The sequence below is a fragment of the Bactrocera latifrons genome, unplaced genomic scaffold, assembly GCF_001853355.1.
Source record: "Bactrocera latifrons isolate USDA-ARS-PBARC rearing strain unplaced genomic scaffold, ASM185335v1 scaffold_143, whole genome shotgun sequence".
Lineage (NCBI taxonomy): Eukaryota > Metazoa > Arthropoda > Insecta > Diptera > Tephritidae > Bactrocera > Bactrocera latifrons.
In genome coordinates this window covers 531,633-551,625 of record NW_017534886.1, presented here as the reverse complement: position 1 = coordinate 551,625, position 19,993 = coordinate 531,633, and the positions used below count along the sequence as shown (strand labels likewise).

General features: G+C 35.9%; 1 protein-coding gene across 3 annotated transcripts in view; it reads right to left on the bottom strand.

Moving 5' to 3' along the window:
• The window catches only part of LOC108965644 (cyclin-dependent kinase 14), a 327,367-nt gene that overhangs the window by 24,772 nt on the left and 282,602 nt on the right, over window positions 1-19,993 (bottom strand). For all 3 annotated transcript variants that reach the window (XR_001993122.1, XM_018928188.1, XM_018928189.1), the window contains 2 exons: window positions 10,814-11,019; window positions 7,462-7,553 (listed from right to left, as the gene is read on the bottom strand). Coding sequence is in view for 2 of the 3 variants with exons in the window: in XM_018928188.1 (XP_018783733.1) it covers window positions 7,462-7,553; window positions 10,814-11,019 (298 nt within the window). In the remaining variant the exon portion in view is untranslated. The remainder of the gene's footprint in view (window positions 1-7,461; window positions 7,554-10,813; window positions 11,020-19,993) is intronic.

The following is a 19,993-nucleotide window of genomic DNA, read 5'->3' as shown; positions in this document are numbered from 1 at the left end:
AAGGAAAATATTAACCACACCTTCTATGAAAGTCATATTATTTGTACACAAATGATCTTATGATGGCATTTAAGAGACACTCGTATGCGATGAAATTACAACCTCTTAGCAGAGGTAAGCGGACTATACAAAAAAAAATTTTGCATCATCGTTGAACTTCTCTCATCTAATTTTTATGAATCATATTTGCAGCCTCTGATGATCATTTCGATGTGCCGGGAGGCTTCATCAACTGCTTGTCGTGTCCAGTCATTAGAATTATTTTTATTTCACACTCGGTAGGTCGTGACCAGAACTACGAATAAGTAGACTACGTGGTATGACAGAGAAACACTAAAACGGCAATGGACTTTGTAGATAATTGAAGTGCTTTACCATATGCACCCGCTAGCATTTAGAGAGTACACTTTTTCAAAGACCAACCAGAAAAAACCACAATCGAAGTTAATGATGAATATAATGTGGATGTGTCCAGACAGCTTGGTGGAAGACGACTCATCGAAGCTCAACTTGTGGACGAATTAGCAGGAAAAAAACACTTCTGTCAAAATGATACATCCGAATTCGAGTGGCATTTGCAAAAGCCAATAGCGACGAAACTAAGATAAAAAGGATGAGTTCAAATGGAAAAGCATTTGTACTTCGTAAATAAGGAAGTCCTTAACCCTAGGTATACCAAAAACCATAAAACACGGCTTTGGGAGTATCATGGTTTGGGGAACGTTTTCATGGCATGGGGATCGGCCAATTGTTCTAATAAATGATAAAATGGACCGGTTTCAGTATTTGGATATACTGAAGGATATAATGGAGCCATTTTTATTTGAATCTATACCCATAAACTGTAGATATTTATGCAAGCCAGTGATCCGAAGCACACCACAAGTTAAAGTATTGACTCGTCAATGGAAAAATTATAATATTGGATTGGCCTGCGCAAAGCCTGGATCTGAATCCAATAGAAAATTTGTGGAATATTGTCAAGACCAAAATATCAAGCAAAAAGTTACACAAATTTGATGACTTGTGGGCTGGAATTGAGACGGCTTGGCATTCAATACAAAAGAAACGATATCAAAAACTGGTGTACTGCATGCAGCGAAGATATGAAGTTAAGAATAAAAATGGTGTAAATACTAACGAAGTGAGCAATCTTATGCTATTTTTTAACAGTTTTTGAAAATTTGTATACCTTTTTGTAAACCGTTTTAAGATTGTGCCATTTATGTGTTCTTGGCAGTATCTTTCCATAATGAAATGGTAAATATTACTGAATACAAAAACAAAAAAAATAATAATAATAAAAATAAAAATTAAAAAAAACAGATCGTGATTTGTTAACCTTAGACGAAACGACAATTAGAAATCAAATCATCCTTATTGGAAAACTCGGCACTAGCTAAAAATTAGTAAATTTCTTTTAATTATTTTATCGAAAATAACTTTAAACTTCTCATATCTATACTACAGATACTTTCAATATACACTGAGTCACCATACGTAAAATTCGTTTCGAAAGAATGTGAATTCCGATACTGACAGAGCAGTCAAAAGGTGTAACTAACTAAATAACGGATGGGTTTTAGCAACATGCACTGACGGTGATGATCTGTCAATCACCCGAAGGTGAGCGAAATAATAAAGTTAAAATTTGCAACATGAAGCAAGTGAAAGCAAAGGAATAGAGAAGGCAAGAAAACAACGCACAACTGGGCCACTGACATTGACAAACTAGAATAGCGACACCGACGCTAATAGATTTAAAGCCAAGTAAACTATGAAAATCAGAAAATAAATACCAAAAAAAAAAAAAACCGGTTAGAAACTGTGTCAACAACAAATTGAAGTGTGCCGGCAACAGCGGTATAAGCTGCAGGCATAAGTCGCTTGCAACACCCACTGCTGTTGCAGTTAGCTGATGCTAATGCTGGAATAACGACACTTTTGAACAAGGCCGTGAGCTGCTCGAGTACAAATCGCTTTTTTCCGATGTGTGGGCATTTAAGCTCATCCTTTGGAGAGTTTCTCAATACAGCAACGAAGCTGCACTTACTTGCTGACACCGAAGTGGCTCTGCTGCTAAAAGACACTAGCGCCATCGCCAGCGCCGCCATCATTGCCATCATTCAGCACTGTTCATCAATCACTTGAGTCCATATTGAAGTGGATGTGTACATGGATGTAAATGAGTGTACGACAAAGAGCTGAGCAAACAAGCGCAGCGCGTGGCAATGAAGAAAAGAAGTTGCATGGCAGCCTACAATGAAATAAATTACCGATGAGAGGTGCTAGGGCCTCAAGGACGAAAACTGATTACGACAAGTGCCTCTTGCGCTTATCTCTAGCCGACAACAACAACAGCAAATGTATCTAGAAAATGCCAAAGCTTTTGTTACTAAAGTTAACAAGAATAATATTTTCTCAATCTAACAAACACACACAAACTTAAGGCAATGCATATCGGCGGCTGTTATCTCGCCAAGTATTTGCATTGGTGGCACACGCTTCGGCTGAACGTGATCAGCGTGCCAACTACAAACGAGCGTAAGGTTGCATATATAATATGTGGACTTTTATAGTCATTCATACATATGTATGTATGTCGGTATGTATGCAAGTGTATGCAGAAAAATCTACATAATTTTGTTGTTGTATGAAAAATCAATATGCCCACCGTGTTATTGGCTGCATATGTGTCGGCGGTTTTTGCTTTTTTSGTTTGGTTGTTGTTGTTTTTTTGTGTTGCTGCTGACAATCGTGCAACTAATGATTACTATCTGCCGCAGACGAGAACTGAAATTGGATATTTTCATAAGATGATGTAAGGCAAAATAAATGCGCTTATTTATTTATATTGTTTTGTGAATTTAAGAGAAAGAGGCACTTAAGTTACTGAAATTATACATATACTCGCTGAGGCTGGGCTTAATTTAGCCAAATTACTCAACCGATGGAATCAGCGTTGTTACAAGCACAAGTCATTTTTAAGTTGCAGTGCCGGTAAAAAACAATCATAGTACAGTCTGAAAAATAAATTATCGTAGAAACCGAAAAATATGCACTGTAACTCAACACAGGAACAAAAACAAAATATAATTTTTTGCATTTTCTCCGCGAGCGAAAACTTCAGCAGCATCACATGGACAGGCAGAGCATGATCTCACCTGGATTACTAAAAACACTTATCGGATCAAAAAAGACCGTTGCATATCGGTAAAACGCCTAGAACCGACCACTGCGGCTTTTATCAATTCCAGCCCATTTGCAGCGATCATAAAAAATATGTCAACCAAGATGCTTAAACTTTAGTTTTAGTGAAAGCTAGGCATTAGAGGAGAATGTGTCTGGATGTATCCACCTCATGTTTTTCATTACAACTTTGACACTTTGCGTCTTCCAAAATCTTTATACTGACCGCGTGAGTGCCAATGGGACAGTTCCCAGTTAGGACGCCTGTCATTGCAGATATGTGAGCATCGCTAAAAGCTAGCAGTTCAGTACATCTTTCGTGTTCCACCCTGGGCTAGAACTCGCTGGAAGACCATAGATCCAGCCCTTGTATGCACGGAACCCCTGATCCCACTCTGCTGGAATTTGGGTAGGAGTGCCAGACGATCCCGCTGTCGCCGGACAAAAGGCCAAGTTTAATATAGAAGAATATTAATTCTACTGCTAGTGAGGTCAGGCGTTCATATACAATTTTTGTGCTCATTGTCAGCCGGCTCAAGGCCTGTATAGCAGCTCTGCTATCAGAGTGGATGCATAGCTCACTAAATATGCGTAGAAGACACACTTCAGGGTGGCACAGCTGGTGTTGCCTTGATGGCTGCCACTTCTGCCTGAAAGACACAATACTGGTCTGGCAGTCTGAAAAACGAATTAATTGAGAGCTCCCGACGGAAAAGGAAGAATCTATCCGAGCCGTTCGATGTCAAACGAGGTTTCAGAAAAGGCAACTCGCTATCGCGCGACTTCTTCCATCTACTCTTGGAGAAAATAATGCGAACAGCAGAGCCAAATATAAACATACATATAACAGTATACAGCTGCTAGCGTATGGCGATGATATTGATGTCATTGGCTTTAACAAAAGCGCCGTTAGTTCTACTTTCTCAAGACCGGATAATTAAGCGAAGTAAATGGGCTTGTTAGTGAACGAGGGTAAGACGGAATATCTAGTGTCATCGAACAAACAGTCGGCGCACTCGCGACTTGGCTCCCGCATCATAACTTTGAAGTCGTAGATAATTTCGTCTATCTTGGAAGCAGCATTAACAACAACAACAACGCCAGTCTCCAAATCCAACGCAGAACTAAATTACTAAATTTTTGCTTTCCACCGTTCTACTCATAAACTCGTAGGCCCTAAAAACAACCACGCTCTATAATCGTCCTTAAACGAGCCTACATTTTTACCATTGTAAAATTAATAGACAAATTTCAATATCATTTCATGAAGAACAAGCACAGTTTGATCTCCACAAATAATAATTTTCATTTCGAATTATTGAGCTTGTGAACAAATAGCCTCCTCATTTGTTTACCAGCAAATTTACAAAGTTCATCATTGTAGGAGCGAATTATGTAAAACTCTTTGGCTATGGCCATGAAGTAAAACACACAACAACACTGAAGTATTGCGCCATAATGAGTTGTCGGAAGTGGAAAACGAAACGAGCGCAAAGAATAAAAGCGGAAACAGTAACCCAAATGCAATCATTCATGAAATTCATGCAATTGTGAGAAATTGTCAATTCTCGGCAGCAGTAATTGCGGCATGGACGGAGCAGAGGTAGGTAAACTGCATGAGCAAGTACGGTTGCAGCGCATCCAGGAACTCGAACAACAAAGATGACCATAGCCAGTAACAATATGATGCAGGACGTAGGAAAACGGCACAATGACGAAGGAGAAACCAGAAAACAATAAAATGAAAATGACGAACTTGTAAAAGTGTAAAAAAAAAAAATGTTGAACAAGCAAGCGAACGAGAGGAAAACAAAAGTTGAAAAAAACTAAAGCAAAACTCATGAAAATTAGAATTGCGAAGTAAAAAGTTTTTATTTTTCTATATCTCGAACAAGAATCAGATTGCAGACAAATAATGCAAAACCACGCGCAGACTTTGGGAAGTTGGAAGCAAAGATGTGGCTGGCAGCGCATTGTCAGCGCCAAAAGCAATTAAGGTGTGGTCATTTAAATTCACCACAAATAATTGCAGCAATTTAAATGTGTTGAAAGGCAATTTTTCGTAAGTAAGACTGGGTTCACTAAAGAAATTAAATTAAGTCAAAATCAAATCTCGAACGAAATGAAAAATTAGTCAAATTAAAACGAAAAGTTGAGTAAAGCCCATTTAGGTGATTTTACTTGACAGCAAAGGGGCGTGCAGAACTGACAATTTTTAAACGTCAAAAACAGATAACAGCAAAAAATAGATTGATAATTCTTAATTTAAGCGCTTAACGGGGTGAATAATTCTAAAATGACGCAAACAGTTTGTCGCCTTTATAACTTGTGTATGACTGCCATCTTTTGCTACCACGCCTACACGCACTAAGCGACTTCTTTACACATTTCAAATACAAAATAATATACATAAATTTGTGTAGGCGTTTGATAAATGGCAGTGATGTATGGCACCTTAATAAAATGACCACCCTGATTTGACAGTGACATAAAGTGGCCCATTTCTCAGGCCTACTTATGGCAGAAACATGAAAGGGAAAATACAATGGCAACGCGCAAAGGGGCACATGAATAAAGTTGAAGTTATTAGAGAATATATGCCGTTTAAGTGGCATATTTATTGCTGTTGTCAACTTAACACTTGATAACGGCTTGTCATTTCGGCTGAAAGCGAAATCATCAGAGCTGGAGAAGATCCGGTTACAACGAAGCCATAATACCCTTCACAAATAAAAAAAAAAGTTTACAAAAAGTACTTAATTTTGATCAGTCAGTTTCTCTATATGCTATAGTAATCCGCTGGGAAAAATGTTTAACACCGTCAAATAAAAAATAATATGTTATATGACAGCTATATCACATAGTGGTCGGATATAAACGGTTCTGTCTAATAAGAAGCTTTTTGGAGAGAAAACAACGTGTGCGACACATTGTACATACAGATGGAGTTGGTTGATGTTCAGAACGTACTTATGTTATTATTGCCTCCAGCCGTTCAACAGGCAGTGAAAGTGGAACATCTCGAAATGGCGAACCCGATTCTGCAATCGGCAGCAGCTTTATGGTCCTTTGCGCATTGGCAACAGCAAGTTCCGATGGGACGATGAGCTGTACAAGATATACGACTGGATGGAAGAGAACACTCCAGCTTTGAAGGTTTTCGATTCAATACCTGTCGGTGGAAGCAGGGGAAGAGAAATCCCTCCACTCCGTTAGAGAGATCAGATGGAAAAGGATCTGGCTTCACTGAAGTTAAATTAGTCATGTGCTCTTCTTTTCTGTTATTTATGGTTTGGGTTATCCGACGTTTAGTTCTGAGTGTTACTAACTTCTTAACCAACTTAATGATATACACCGTTCAGGGTATAAGTATCCCTATGATCGAAACGTACCATAATTTAGTTGCCCGGTCACCCAAGAAAATAGTCCAAAATTGCCAGGAAAAATATTTTTCCCACAAAATACTAGTTTAAAAATGTCTTTAAATTTTATGATAAAAAAACTCTTTTACTTCTTGCGCAACACTTCCGATTGGGTAACTGCAGAAGGCAAGCCTGTTTGTATTGATTGTGATTGATTGCGGTGTGAGTTGGTGACATTAATGTCACAAAAGGGACAAGTAGCGAAAAGTACACCACCCACCATACTAACAACGCCATACATCTGAGGCACACAATGCACAAACAAATAAATCAAAATACAAATAAGATTCCAGCTTCCTACTCGCTTTTTCTTAGGCTTACGCGTTGTGAGTGGAATTAAAGCATTTGTACATACATACATATGTATATGGTGCAATCACAGTCATAGGTAACCACTCTGCCTTCTTCAACCTTTTGAAGCTTGCGTAAAGCCTACTGTGAAGGGTCAAATATTCAAAAGCGAAAGCATGAAAAACGGGCAACAGCCTAAGTAAGAAGTATAGTTTACAAGCGCGGAAAAGCGACCTACCGGCACAGTAAGGTTGAAGAAAGACTGCAGAAGTCATGGCTCGCCTTCTTTCCTTTCGCCTTATCGTTACAAACATTCATCTCGTTTTTTATTTTTAATAAATATTTGTCTATCTTTTGGGTCGCATTAGCGACAAATAAATCGCTTGTCGTTTGATAGGATTCGGCAAACCCGAAGGGCTTAACTTCTTTGATTTACATAAATCGTTGGAAGGGTGAAATTTATTCACTTTACACATTTTTTAAAATATATGTATATGTACAAATGTGTCAGCTACTGAATAAATAATATAATTTGAAACAATTTATGTGCAGGACTTACTTGCTGAAGCCCTTGTATACTGTGGCATATGAGCCCTCACCGAGCGGTTCCAGTTTTATGTAGGCATCCGATTTTCCAAATGGCGAGTCGCCCTGTAAGTAGAAGCAAATATTGAAATAAACGATATGTGTGACCCTCTGTTAGTCAACAAATTACAACTCCTAAAGTTATGTTAAGATATTTGCGATTCTCTGAATTTAACAGAGTTATCAGATTCCATTTTATTATTTTCGTGAGTGTATTATAAGAATATATCTGAAATGTTTTGTTAAGCAAGCCTATAATTATTATATAAAAAACTATTATATTAATTTTAAATTGTGGGAGCTTATTTTATTTTTCCAAATCGTAGAAGACATAAAATAGGTTAATACTGAATAAAGGCATGTATATAAAAGCAAATCGAACGGTTTGACTTTTGTTTATAATGCAAAATGCATTCTGTGTAATAAATCTCTAATTTCTTCAATAAAATTTGTAAATAAATATTTTTTTGTGTAATTCAAAAAACGAACATATTTTAAAGCAATTACTTCAAATCAGTAACTTTTTTCTATAAACACAACAATATATTATAAACAAAACAAAAAAAAAAATAAACTTCATTGACTTCGCGTCAAAAGAAAACGCGAAGAAAAGTAAAATATGATTTATACAAAAAAGTAATATAATTTTGATATTTTATGGGCCTCTTCTTTGGCTTTAATTGTTGCTTGCAAACGGCGATGCATGCTTTTTATCAGCACATGAGTGTCAGACTTTGTAATTTGGGCACATTCAATTTCTGTAGCGACTTTTAAGGTATCCTTGGATGAAATACTGTGTTTTCGAATCCTGTTTTTATGAAACCTAGTATGTGCTCTATAAGATTAACGTCAGCTGATTGTGGTGATGTTTGGAGTTGCTTGCAGTTATATAGAAGACTTTGGCAGAATACTTACGCCGTATGTTTTGGGTAGTTATTTAGTTGAAAAAGAAATTGGCTGCTGTCGAGACCCACTTTTTGCACCCTTGGATGCAATTTTTGCTTCAGAATATTCAGATACATATATTTGACCATTTTTTATGATATAAACATCAAATTACCCACGCCAGATGCAGCCATACACCCCCAAAGCCATGATGTTTCCCTCACCATGTTTCACTGCAAGTATTAGTTATTTTGTTTCTCTGTATTGGCACGCCTCTACACTTTTATTACTTCGTACGACCGAAAAATTTTGACTTTTGATTCGTCAGCGAATGCAGCATTCTCCCAAAACGAAATCTGGTTTATCAAGATATTCTTTAGAAAATTTTAATATTTTTTTCTTATTTGCTTTTGATATGAATGGTTTACGTCGCGCAGTTCGTCCGTAATAACCAGCTTTGTGCAGCACGTTTCTTACAGATTAAGGATTTAATTTTTTTGAAATTCGACGTGTATATTATTTGTAATCTTGACTAAAACAACGAGGATTTGGCAGCGAGACGATTGCGTTCTTCGCAAAGCATTAAAGTTAGTTAAAGGTGTGCCGGAAATGTATTTTATATTTTGACCTCCATTATTTGTATACGATTTTACAATGTTACTAGGGGATCCGGCCACGCGTTGCTGTGGCATACATTTTATACTATTATTCATATAATATACTACTAAATGAAAATTTTGAATACTGAAATGAAATTTGGAGATGTCTGCTTAATAGGGCGGGCATTTAATAGAGCTTTTACTATATTCCTTATTTGTGAATTGTTTTTAATATCCTATCTTCTAAGTTGGTTCGAACTGGACACAGAGTGCTTAATTTTACTATAATCGGTTCAGTAGTTTAGGGGTCCATCGCGGACAAACAAGAGGACACGTGATTTTTATATATAAATATTAACACTTGAATATCGTTTCGTCACTATTGTGGCAATTTCCCGTAGACTTTTCGTTTCCAAATATAACTTTAATATTAAATTTCTTACTTCGGGCGAAATTTGTAAACCACGTCACTTTTTTTTATTTCATCAAATAAATGCAATAAACTTTCACAGTTTGATACATATGTACCGGTTAATTTCAAATTCGTTTCTTCTTGAATGCATATCTGTATTCATCTTTAAAAAAATTAGATGGCGGACTTTCTCACGAAGAATGTTAAATTTCCACTTTCATTTCATTTTTCGATTTTCCATATCTCTACCGTTTGGTACACAGGATGAGAAAACTTGTTTTCTCCCATTTCGCCACTCTCTCCAACACTTTTCTACCGTAAATGTATTCAATATCGGGACACTCAATACACTGAGGTAAGGGTCCCACCAAGATAAATTCCAAAGAGATCAAAAATTTGACTTAACAAATCAAATTCACTATCCAACTTCGTTTGACTTATGTGTCAAGAATTTAAAACCAGTTGAGAATTCAAAGGCTTCAACCCGTAAGCAAATACATTGGAAGAATTTCTGTAGTATACCTACGCAGAACTGATGATTTCAGTTTGTGGTGGTTGATAGTGTGTTGTGTAGCGAGCACCGCACTGTTGTTACAGAATGACGCATATGTAGCCAAATGCAAAAACAGGGTGTTTTAGATGTGAAATTCTTTCTGTATGGAAAGGGTCCCTTATTAAGTACAAGGTCACTTAAAAATCTATAAATTTTAACAACAATTTTATATTTTAGGACTAGTAAAACATAAAGCAATTATTTCTCATATATAGGTGGCTTTACAGATTTCATACTAAAAAATATTTTCTGACAGTATTGTGGTTGTTTGTATTAGTTTTTGTTGAACGCGTGTCAAATATGGGCATCCAGGAAATTTTGATATTAAAAATATACCATGCAAATAACCACGCTCTGAAAATATCGATAAAATAATACGTCGTCGTCGAGTTCGACTGTCATATAAGCAGTGTTTCATTGGACCAGGAGCTATACAGCCAATATTTTTGAATACTTGGGAACTTAAATGCTGGTTCCCTTCCTTTTTGAAAGAATGAAGTAAATAAAAAAAAGTACTCAAAATGGTGTGGGGTGATTAGCAATGATTGACAGTAAAGTGGTTATTTAACGTTTATGTTGCTTTTAATTGTCCAAAACAGACAAGCAGCATTAAAGGACATCCGAATTAGTTGTTCTTCGACTATGAGCGGCGCAAAAAGAAAAAAATATAGCTGTAAGAGATTTCTGATTTATTTTTTCCCTCCGCTAATCTGCTGCGGTTTATAAATATTAATGCCGTTATATTTCACTTTTGTGTTTCACTTCCTTCTACTACCTTTATATTATGGTCTTCCGTTGCCCACAATAAAGTTTTACATGCATACTTATGTAGATACGAAAATACTCGCTGGTAGTTAATAAAGCGGTAGATACTTACGCCAAATGCACTAAACCGTTTCCGTCGTGGGTGCGGGTCTTGTTTGTTGAGGAAAACCTCCGATTTTGGTCTGGGCGGCTTTTTCGGGCGCATAATAACGCGCGTCTCCTCTCGAATGTCATCGTCCAGCAATTTGCTATCGGATGATACGGACAATTGCCGTTGGACGCGATCGTGGTGGTCGGTGCTGTCAGTGCTACGCCAGTCTGTAAAGAAGAATACAAAATCAGCATCAAGAGATTACTAAGGAAAAGCTTGTAACTAGGAAAAAAATAAATAAATAAATAATTCAGAAGCGACACAATTGCTGTCACAAACAGATGTAAAGTTGTGCAATCGTTGGACAATAGGAGCGAAGTTCTCCAACTGTCGGTGTAAAAAAAAAAATGTAAAAAAATAATAGATAAAGATGGAACTAGCATCAAGTTAGCTAGAAAGAATATATGGAATAAGTGGGATTTATTATCACACCATACAAAAATAATGTATATGTATGAACTATGTATTTAAAAATTGTAATGTTTAAAATAAAATTTTATAAAAAGCGTTTATTTGCGTCCACAAACTTTTAAAAGAAATTTTAAACAGAAATTTGTCAGTATTTATTCTATTTTTTTTTTATGAATTTGCGCGAGAAACGCTGAATCAAACACAAAGAGGAATCAAAAATTTTAGCAATTTTTAAGCGTAGAATTACCAACTACTTTTTTTATTGGTTCTGTGCATTCCAAACATAGGAAGCACAAAAATTTTACGTAGTTCAGCAATGAGAATTTTTCACAATTCTCCGTAGTCTGTGCACCACGCACAATTGCAAATGTTCCAAGAAAAACCAAAAAATATAAACTTCAAAATGCGTTTGTTTAAAGTAATATAAATAAATAAATATGTTCAATGAAAAATTTTCGATTCCAGAGTTTTACAGATATTGCTGGGGCACACCTATTGTGACAGCCTAAAGAAATGTCGATTTTTGGAAATAAAAAAAAAACTACTAATGTTTTTAGAATACATTTTGAAGTTTTTGAAAAAAAAAACGTATAAAATTACCTACTACTACTATGAATAAAAAATATCAAAAAAGATCACCCAAAATGTTGGTCGTTTTTATCCTGATAAAATCCGATTTTTCATTAAGTCATTGAAGATAGAATTATTTATATACAGAATCGGCAAAAATGCATAATGATCTGATTATTTGTCTTCGAATTATCACCGCAATAACTGATGGACCGGATTGAAGTAAGCGGCTAAGATTTTAATGGCTGTAACTCAAATACTATTTGAGATATCGATTTGAAATTTTAGTATGCTATTTTTAAAGGTATAAACTACAGAAAAATAGATATTTTTTTTAATTTCCCACCATGTGTATCGTTAATATATCGTCACCTAAAATGTAAACCAACGTAACATCACTTTTCAGAAGACTTCAAGAGAAAAAAAGACGGTATTAAACGGAGTCTTCATATTGACAAAAAAAAAAAAAAAATTATAACAATTGAAATTTGGTTATAACATTGATATACATATACATATATGTATATGATGGCACGGACTGAAAATTAATTTTAATATTATATATTATGGTGAATCAGAAGCAATAGAAAACTCAATTTTGTTGATGATACATTTTTTGCGTTTTAAGCGACGATATATTCGGCCATTTCTTAAAGTAAGTAGCTTGCTTCAATTATGGAATCAAACCAATGTAAAGTAAAGTAAAGGAAGACCTAGGAAGAAAGAAGATACGTCGAATTTACTGTAGGGGCATTTGGAGCAAAACATTATGTGCGTCACTCGAAAGTTATCCTTCGGAATGCTCGAACAAGTCATCAAAAATTTACCTCAACAGATGAACCATTTGAGACGTAGCAGAAAACTAAATGCCTAAGCTTGTTATTTCGAATAATTATAGGTATTCTCCACTAAATTTGAAGTTTCTGTGTTATATCTTTAAAAAGTAGGTAACTTCGAAATTGATCACCCACTACAATGTGCACATCCTAATAATTTCATACAAAATTTAAATTTAATTGCCTTAATTGACAAAATTTAAATTTAATTATCCTTAATTGAAAGAAACCAACATTGGTCAAGTCAAATTAAGCCAGAAACTCTATTTTAAATTCACCACAATGCTGCATGCGCTGAAAGAAATATTGCATCACCCACTTTCAAGCCACCAAAATGGCATGGTATCCTGCCACATTTTAAGCACAAGTACACCAAATTACGAGGCTTGAAGCAATTGCGGCTGCGGAAAAATGGCGAGCTATGCGCTTCCGTTTTAATGAGCAGTGGAGGAGACGGCTGCTGCAAGTGGTGAAAATCATCATTTCCAGTGTCCGGAAGCACAATGGTCGATAGCACTGCAGTGCAAAGTGCCGCGTGCTTGACTTCTTTTTCATTCAACCAAACCAAGTAGTGAATTGCTGGCCTGACACAGTAATTGATATACACATACAGACAAAGCAGTTACGCACATATACGCTATGAACAAAATATTTGGTTAAAAACTACACAGTTGAGTTCACGCAGATTTCTATTTCACGCTTTATTCTTTGGCTTCGAAATTGCCGGTGGCGTGCGCTTGTGTCATTTACCCATGCAAATAACCTTAACAAGCGGGCCTCGACACATATGAGTGTATGTATGTGTGTGTGAGTGAGTGAACACACCCAATTGTATCTCTGCATGTTTGCCGTAACGAAGGGCGGCAACAGGGCCAAAAGGATGTCAGCGAAAGTAGCCAAGCAAATGTTGTGACGCCACAACGACAACCTTTTATTTCCACTATTTATACAGCAAATAAAAATGTCACGGGTGCAAAAACAACAAAAAAAAAAATAACAGCAAGCACACACAAGCAACAGCGATGAATGGCAGCAATGACGACGACACGGCTGGGAAATGCTGAATTGGAGCACAGCTGTGTAAAAGTTGGTCTAGGACATTACAAAGATTCTTGTCGTATACATATGTAAGGGCGTAAATGGAAGGATATGTGATAGATATATATAGACAGTTATACATAACTATTCAGAAATGTACACAAGTACAAAAGTATGTACGTTTGATTAAAGTGACGGCGACTAGAATGCTGCACCTAGCGTACAAACCTTTCAGTTGGGAGATAAGTTCACACGAGACGTTACACAGCGCGCCTAAAAGCATGCAGTACGGCATTTGATACTTAAACGTAGCATAGGAATTGCCATGCGTAAGAGTGTAGATACATAAGTTTGACAGCATGACAGTTTCTGTTTTTACAAAGAAAATTATTATAACATGAACAGGCTATATATTGTGACAAAAAAGTACCCGGAAATTATAAATAAAATATATAAATGATCAGCGTGATGAGCTGAGTTGATTGATACATCTCCATCTGCCTGTTTGTATGTACGCGAACTAGTTTTTCAGCTTTTGGGTCATTGTTCGCAAACTATGCACACGCTCTTCTCTCCCCAAGAATCGGTTCATTTGTCGGAATCGCCGGCTTCGGAGTACTATAGCTTGCGTGGAAAACTTTTTTTGACGAGATATAGTCTACAATATTAAAGAAAATTTTTCAGATCGAACCATTGTAGCAAGTCGCTGCTATACAAACTGACCCAATAGTTTCTTGAGCTTCAAAGCTCCTAGATATCTAAGAAGAGTTCCAGATATGGCTCGACAGAAGCAGAAGTGGTGTTCTAGCGTTTCTCTCACCCTCATCCGTTTATGAGCTCTTTAGAAAATTTTAATTTGTATCGTTATTAGTCACATACGTATTTAATGCGCTGGTTCATTAGTTATACGGATTTAACTTTTATCAATCTTAACAGCTATTTCGTTTTCCGGAAATCTTTTGTGGACTTTCCAGTATATATGCAGCTGTATTGACATCGACCTGTTTATTGCATTGTTAGCTAACTCAGCCGCTTTCCTTACTATAAAGGCTTCCGCTTGGAAGATACTACAGTACTCGGAAAGCTTGAAGGCTCGCCTGAGATCTACCTCCGAGCAATATATGCCGATGCCTATTCGTTAGCCATTTCTGATTCATCTGTGCAGATGTTCTGTATATTAGTTTTCTGTTCGACATTTTGTTAACAGCGATTCTCTAGTAGACCACCAAAGAACCCTAATGCCAGATTAAATTGACTATCTCTGTGTAATACCAATGCCGGAGGCCAGATGATAACCCTTATGCAGACATTAGCAATTTCTTACATGTACATAAGGTATCACTGTCCTTTTTCACTCTCTTCTCCATATTGACTTTCCAAAATCTCTCCCAGGTATATATTACGTTAATTGTTTACTCAACACCATTGATCGCCGAAAATTGGTGAGAAATGGAGGTAAGTAAAACTTGAGATCGATATCTCAAATTCTACAAACGGAAATCGACTTTCTCGTCACGCGGACCACTGACATATAAATTATATAAGGTCTCGGACCTTTTCTTCTGGGTTATACAAACTTCGTAATAAACTTAACAGGGTATATTCAGTGTAAAAAAATGTTCACGTAACTCAATTAATTATTTATGATTCTACAAAGTTCCTGTCACCAGGTTTTGACTGCGTGCACATATGCTTACACATATACATTACGCACACTTTTCATGGACATTGCTGCGAATGCTGCTACTACTGGGTCAACCAGTAACCTGAAGAACTTCGCAGAGACACGAAAATCGCCGCACATTGTTACATGTTGATCGCAACCAACGAGTGCCAATTCCTATATAGTAAGTATGTACATATACATTCATATGCATTCATATTTGCACCTCGGTGAACGGTGAGCGCTAGTCACGGGCGTAGGAGCATGTACATACATACATACATACATATGCATATATTATCACTGTTTCTATAGTTTGAGCAGTTGTGGCGCCGGATGCGGCTGCATAGCGACCAGCTAACGCTCGCGTCCTGGTATATTTTGCAAATATGTATCCATTCAAAACTGCCACCTCCCATGGTGCACGAGATTAACTCAATTCATTGCCGACACAGCGAACGTGAATTTACCCCTTCTTTTATTGCCTCGCATTTTGCCCGCCTTTATTTGACTGTGCTAATTACTTTTTAAATTATGTGCTTTCATTCACATACTCATATACATTGTCTACATATCTACATAGTATGTATGTATGTACATGTGTTGTATACATTTGAGTGTTCAAATAAATTCGCGCGCATTAGTTGTTGGTGTTGAAAAGCAACGTAAATTCCACAGAGGTTTACATTTTTCCTCGTATGAAGCAAGCGCATAAATATATAATATATTATAATGTGTCTACTGTATATACAGAAGAACCTTACATATATTGTACGTATGTAGAGTAAGAGTTTAAACCTGGCATGCGCTGCGGTCATCGTTAGCTGCTTGTCTGTGGGCCACTTTGTGAAACTTTCGGTTGTTTATTTCGTTCGCTTGTTTTGGCGGCCGCTCTTGAGCCAACAAGGCAGCTTACACATTCTCAAGCTAAACTTACGTACACATACAAACATAGTATATATATATATATATATAACATCTATCTACTATGTGATCCTTGTAAATTTCTATATTTAAGTTGCGGTAACAGACTGGCTCAATTGGACTATGGTCCGATGCTAGCTATGCTCTTCTTATTATGGGCCTTAGCTATTCCACCGTAAATGATATTGTTGTTTTTGTTGACTAAAACATTCTCTAAATAATATTGAATAATGCTGGCAGGGTGACAGTTCTTGAGCGGTTAAAAATCGAGTTCTTTCCGGTTATGTAGACCCAAGTTATACTCTTTTAATCGACCTAATGAAACCCATAAAGATAGTTTAGGTTATGTTAAATAGTCGTTCTTTATAAGGATCTCACTTGTACGTCTTATAACGCATAAAAATTTACCATAAAGACCCTCAAAATTTTAAAAACGCCGATCCGTTGTAGGAACTCGCATCAGAATTGATCAGAAATACCCTCAAAAATATAGCAACGCTGGTGTAAGAACTCTTATACAAATCAATCCAAAATACTCTTATAAAACGACAAAGGCTGTGAACGGTTCACAAATTTGTTGAGGCGGTCAATGCCAGTTTCGTCTATATCTTTTAGTTCGCCGAAAGTATGACTTCAGCCTCAGTTTTTCAAAGGTCTGAAGGCGTACCTAATCCTAAGCTCAAATTGCTTATTGACGTATCCGTTATTTATACACCCGAATTACCTACATATAAAGATAGTGTCAGTTGTTGAGTTCAATAGTATTGACTCAGTTACATTTCCATTTTATAAAAACATTTTTTTGTTTCAAGAGTACTTATCGCTTTGATTTCCTCACCGGGTTCTTCTTGTAACTAAAAAAAATCACCGTTTTCGGAACACAGTTTCAAGAGCAGTGCCACGGAAAGTTAAACAGGATAACGGTGAATGGAATAACAAATAAACACACTATTTGTTTAAACTTTGGAAATTAGTTTGTGGCGAAAAAATGCCAAAAATAAGCTAAACTAGAGAGCGAGTTGAGGAGACTAAGTATGGGAGTAAGAGAAGAGGTACACATTTTATTAATTTTATTGTCAGAAATGCTTTATGTGAGAGATGAGAGATTCACGGGTGAATTTTTACATCTAATGCCATATATATTTATTATTAGAACGGGTCGATTTTTTTTCTATCAAATCGCATCAAATGTTTTACGGGGTATGGGAGATGCATATATGTTATAGATATATAGTTGTCTGGTATGAACGATGCCAACAAATGGCCAGCACAATATAAAAATACATAAAAATTCATTAGGATTTAGATCCATAGCTTCTTAGGCAGAACTGTTCAAAATGCTGCGTTGAATATTTTCCGTATTTTATGAGAAAAATCGAAAAATAGTTTTTTATTGCTTACGATTCACTACATCATCTACATATACATAGACTTGTATCATAACATTATTTATAACCAAAACTCCAATTTTCTTTCAATATGAGTGGTTTCTGTTATATCGTTTTTCCTTCGCCTAAAAACTTGTGAAAAGTGCTGTTACGTTATTTTGAATTTTAGGTGACAATATGTACAAATAACATCATAATTAAATTCAGTATTCATTTAATCTCAATTTTTTCAAAATGAAATGAATTTATCGTGTATTTACAAACGAATATTTGTAGCTAGAACTATGTATATACAAACTTCATATGCAAACTATGCAAACTTATTTGCTGTAGTTGCAAATTTTACAAAATATACATAAAATGCAATTCTAGAGAGATGACAACGAAAGAATTGCGAAAATGATAAATAAATTGCAAACAATCATAAATCAATGTCATACTCTGCAGAAGCAGCTGAGTTTCAAGTTTTTGAAACTTTCGCCAAAAAAAGTTTAAATAAATAATATAACAAGTGTGGAAGCATTACAGCTGTTCCGTGATGAGCGGGCAATGACACCCATAGTGACTATTACATCAAATATGTGCATGCGTAGCTGTTTTTTCTTTGTATTTGAGTAAAAGCGCTACAAAATGAATGTAAGCACAAGCAAGTTGACTGTATTTCCTTATTTTCGCTTACTATATACCATATGGTCTATATTAGCGAACAGTACTAATTTTCTTTCCAGTCCAACTAGAATAGTGCTTTTTCCTAGGCAATGCGATGCTCTGACATGATTCGGTGTCATTTCGCCATCACTTCATAATATTTGTTTGATTTCAAGTGTATATGAGGATTGTTGATTAAAACCTTGCTATCGTTTCTGTATTTGAATACATCGGTTCGGTTTCTGTTTGATGCTCCAGTATTGAATGACTAGCGAAACGGAAAAATTGTGTGTTTTTTATCTGAAATGCAAGCTGGTTATATTAAATATTATTGTTTTTTTTTGCCTGTGGGATAACAGAAATGATACTAATACCCTATCGCTAAAATCATTGTTCGGTACGTGAAGATTAAGAAGTGGGAAAATACAATATGAAATGGTAGTTGGTGTTTCTAAAACTATGGTATATTAATGGTAAAAGTTCTTAATATTAACCTGAAGCTTTCAATATTTAAATAATTTTTTTTTTCAGGGCTTTCAGGTCGGATTTATTAACCATGTGTAAAAGTTCTTAATATTGATCTAAAGCTTTCAATATTTATAGAAATTATTTCCAGTGCTTTCAGGCGAAAATATAAGCTGAACCTTTCTTTGTAGGCCTTTTAATATAAAACAAATATGCATTGTGATACATATTTTCCCGAAGTTACTTAGCAATGGAGAGAGAAAAGCCTGTAACAATTTTAAGGCAGTAGTGTAGTAGTATAAGGAGCTGATCACTGATATGATTACGAAACTCGCCAACAGCGGATGTAGAATGCACATTTTACATTCTCATTTAAAATTAATATGGCAGCTTATTCGAACGGATAAGGGGGACGCTTCCATCAATTTATAATGGAATCTGAGACACGTCAGTATACTAAAAGCATGATTATTATAATATAAACAAAACGTCTACGTAAAATGACAGAACTGTTACTTTCTAAACGTTTAGAGTCCACCTCTACCACAAGAAGGCATCTTAAATGAATAATCGGAATCTTTTAACAAATTATTTCTATGTAAAATGTTTTTACAAAAAATAGTAAAACTTTGTTTATAATTTTAACATTCATAATTTTTACTGCGACGGTAGATTGTCGTGGTGCAAAAACTAAGAGTTATTATTAAGTGTTATACCGCCCTCTTTTTATGAATAGCATCGCGCAAACGACGCATATAAATAGTATCTTTTTTTTAGCATTTTGGAACCAATCCTGCTTTCACTTTTCTTATCATTCAAAATGGACTTCACTTATCCTTTCGTTATTCCAACGATGTCAGTAAGATTTCTTTCTATTAATCATCAATTTTCATGCACAAGTTCCTTTATTTTATTGAAGTGTTGATCATCAGTTGATGTTGATGACAGTCCTGGATGTGGTTCGTCGTCAGCGTGTTCTAAACCCTCTTTGAATGATTTGTAATAATCAAAAACACTTGCTCGTGACAAACAATTATCACCGAAGGCCTTTTTCAACGCTTTGAACGTTTCTTCACCAGAAACTTCTTTGTTGCATAATCGACCAAGGGGTTTTACGCGCGAAATTTAGATTAAAAAGTCTTACTATTTTTCGCCAACAGTATTTTTATACTCTCGCAACAATGTTGCTAAAGAGAGT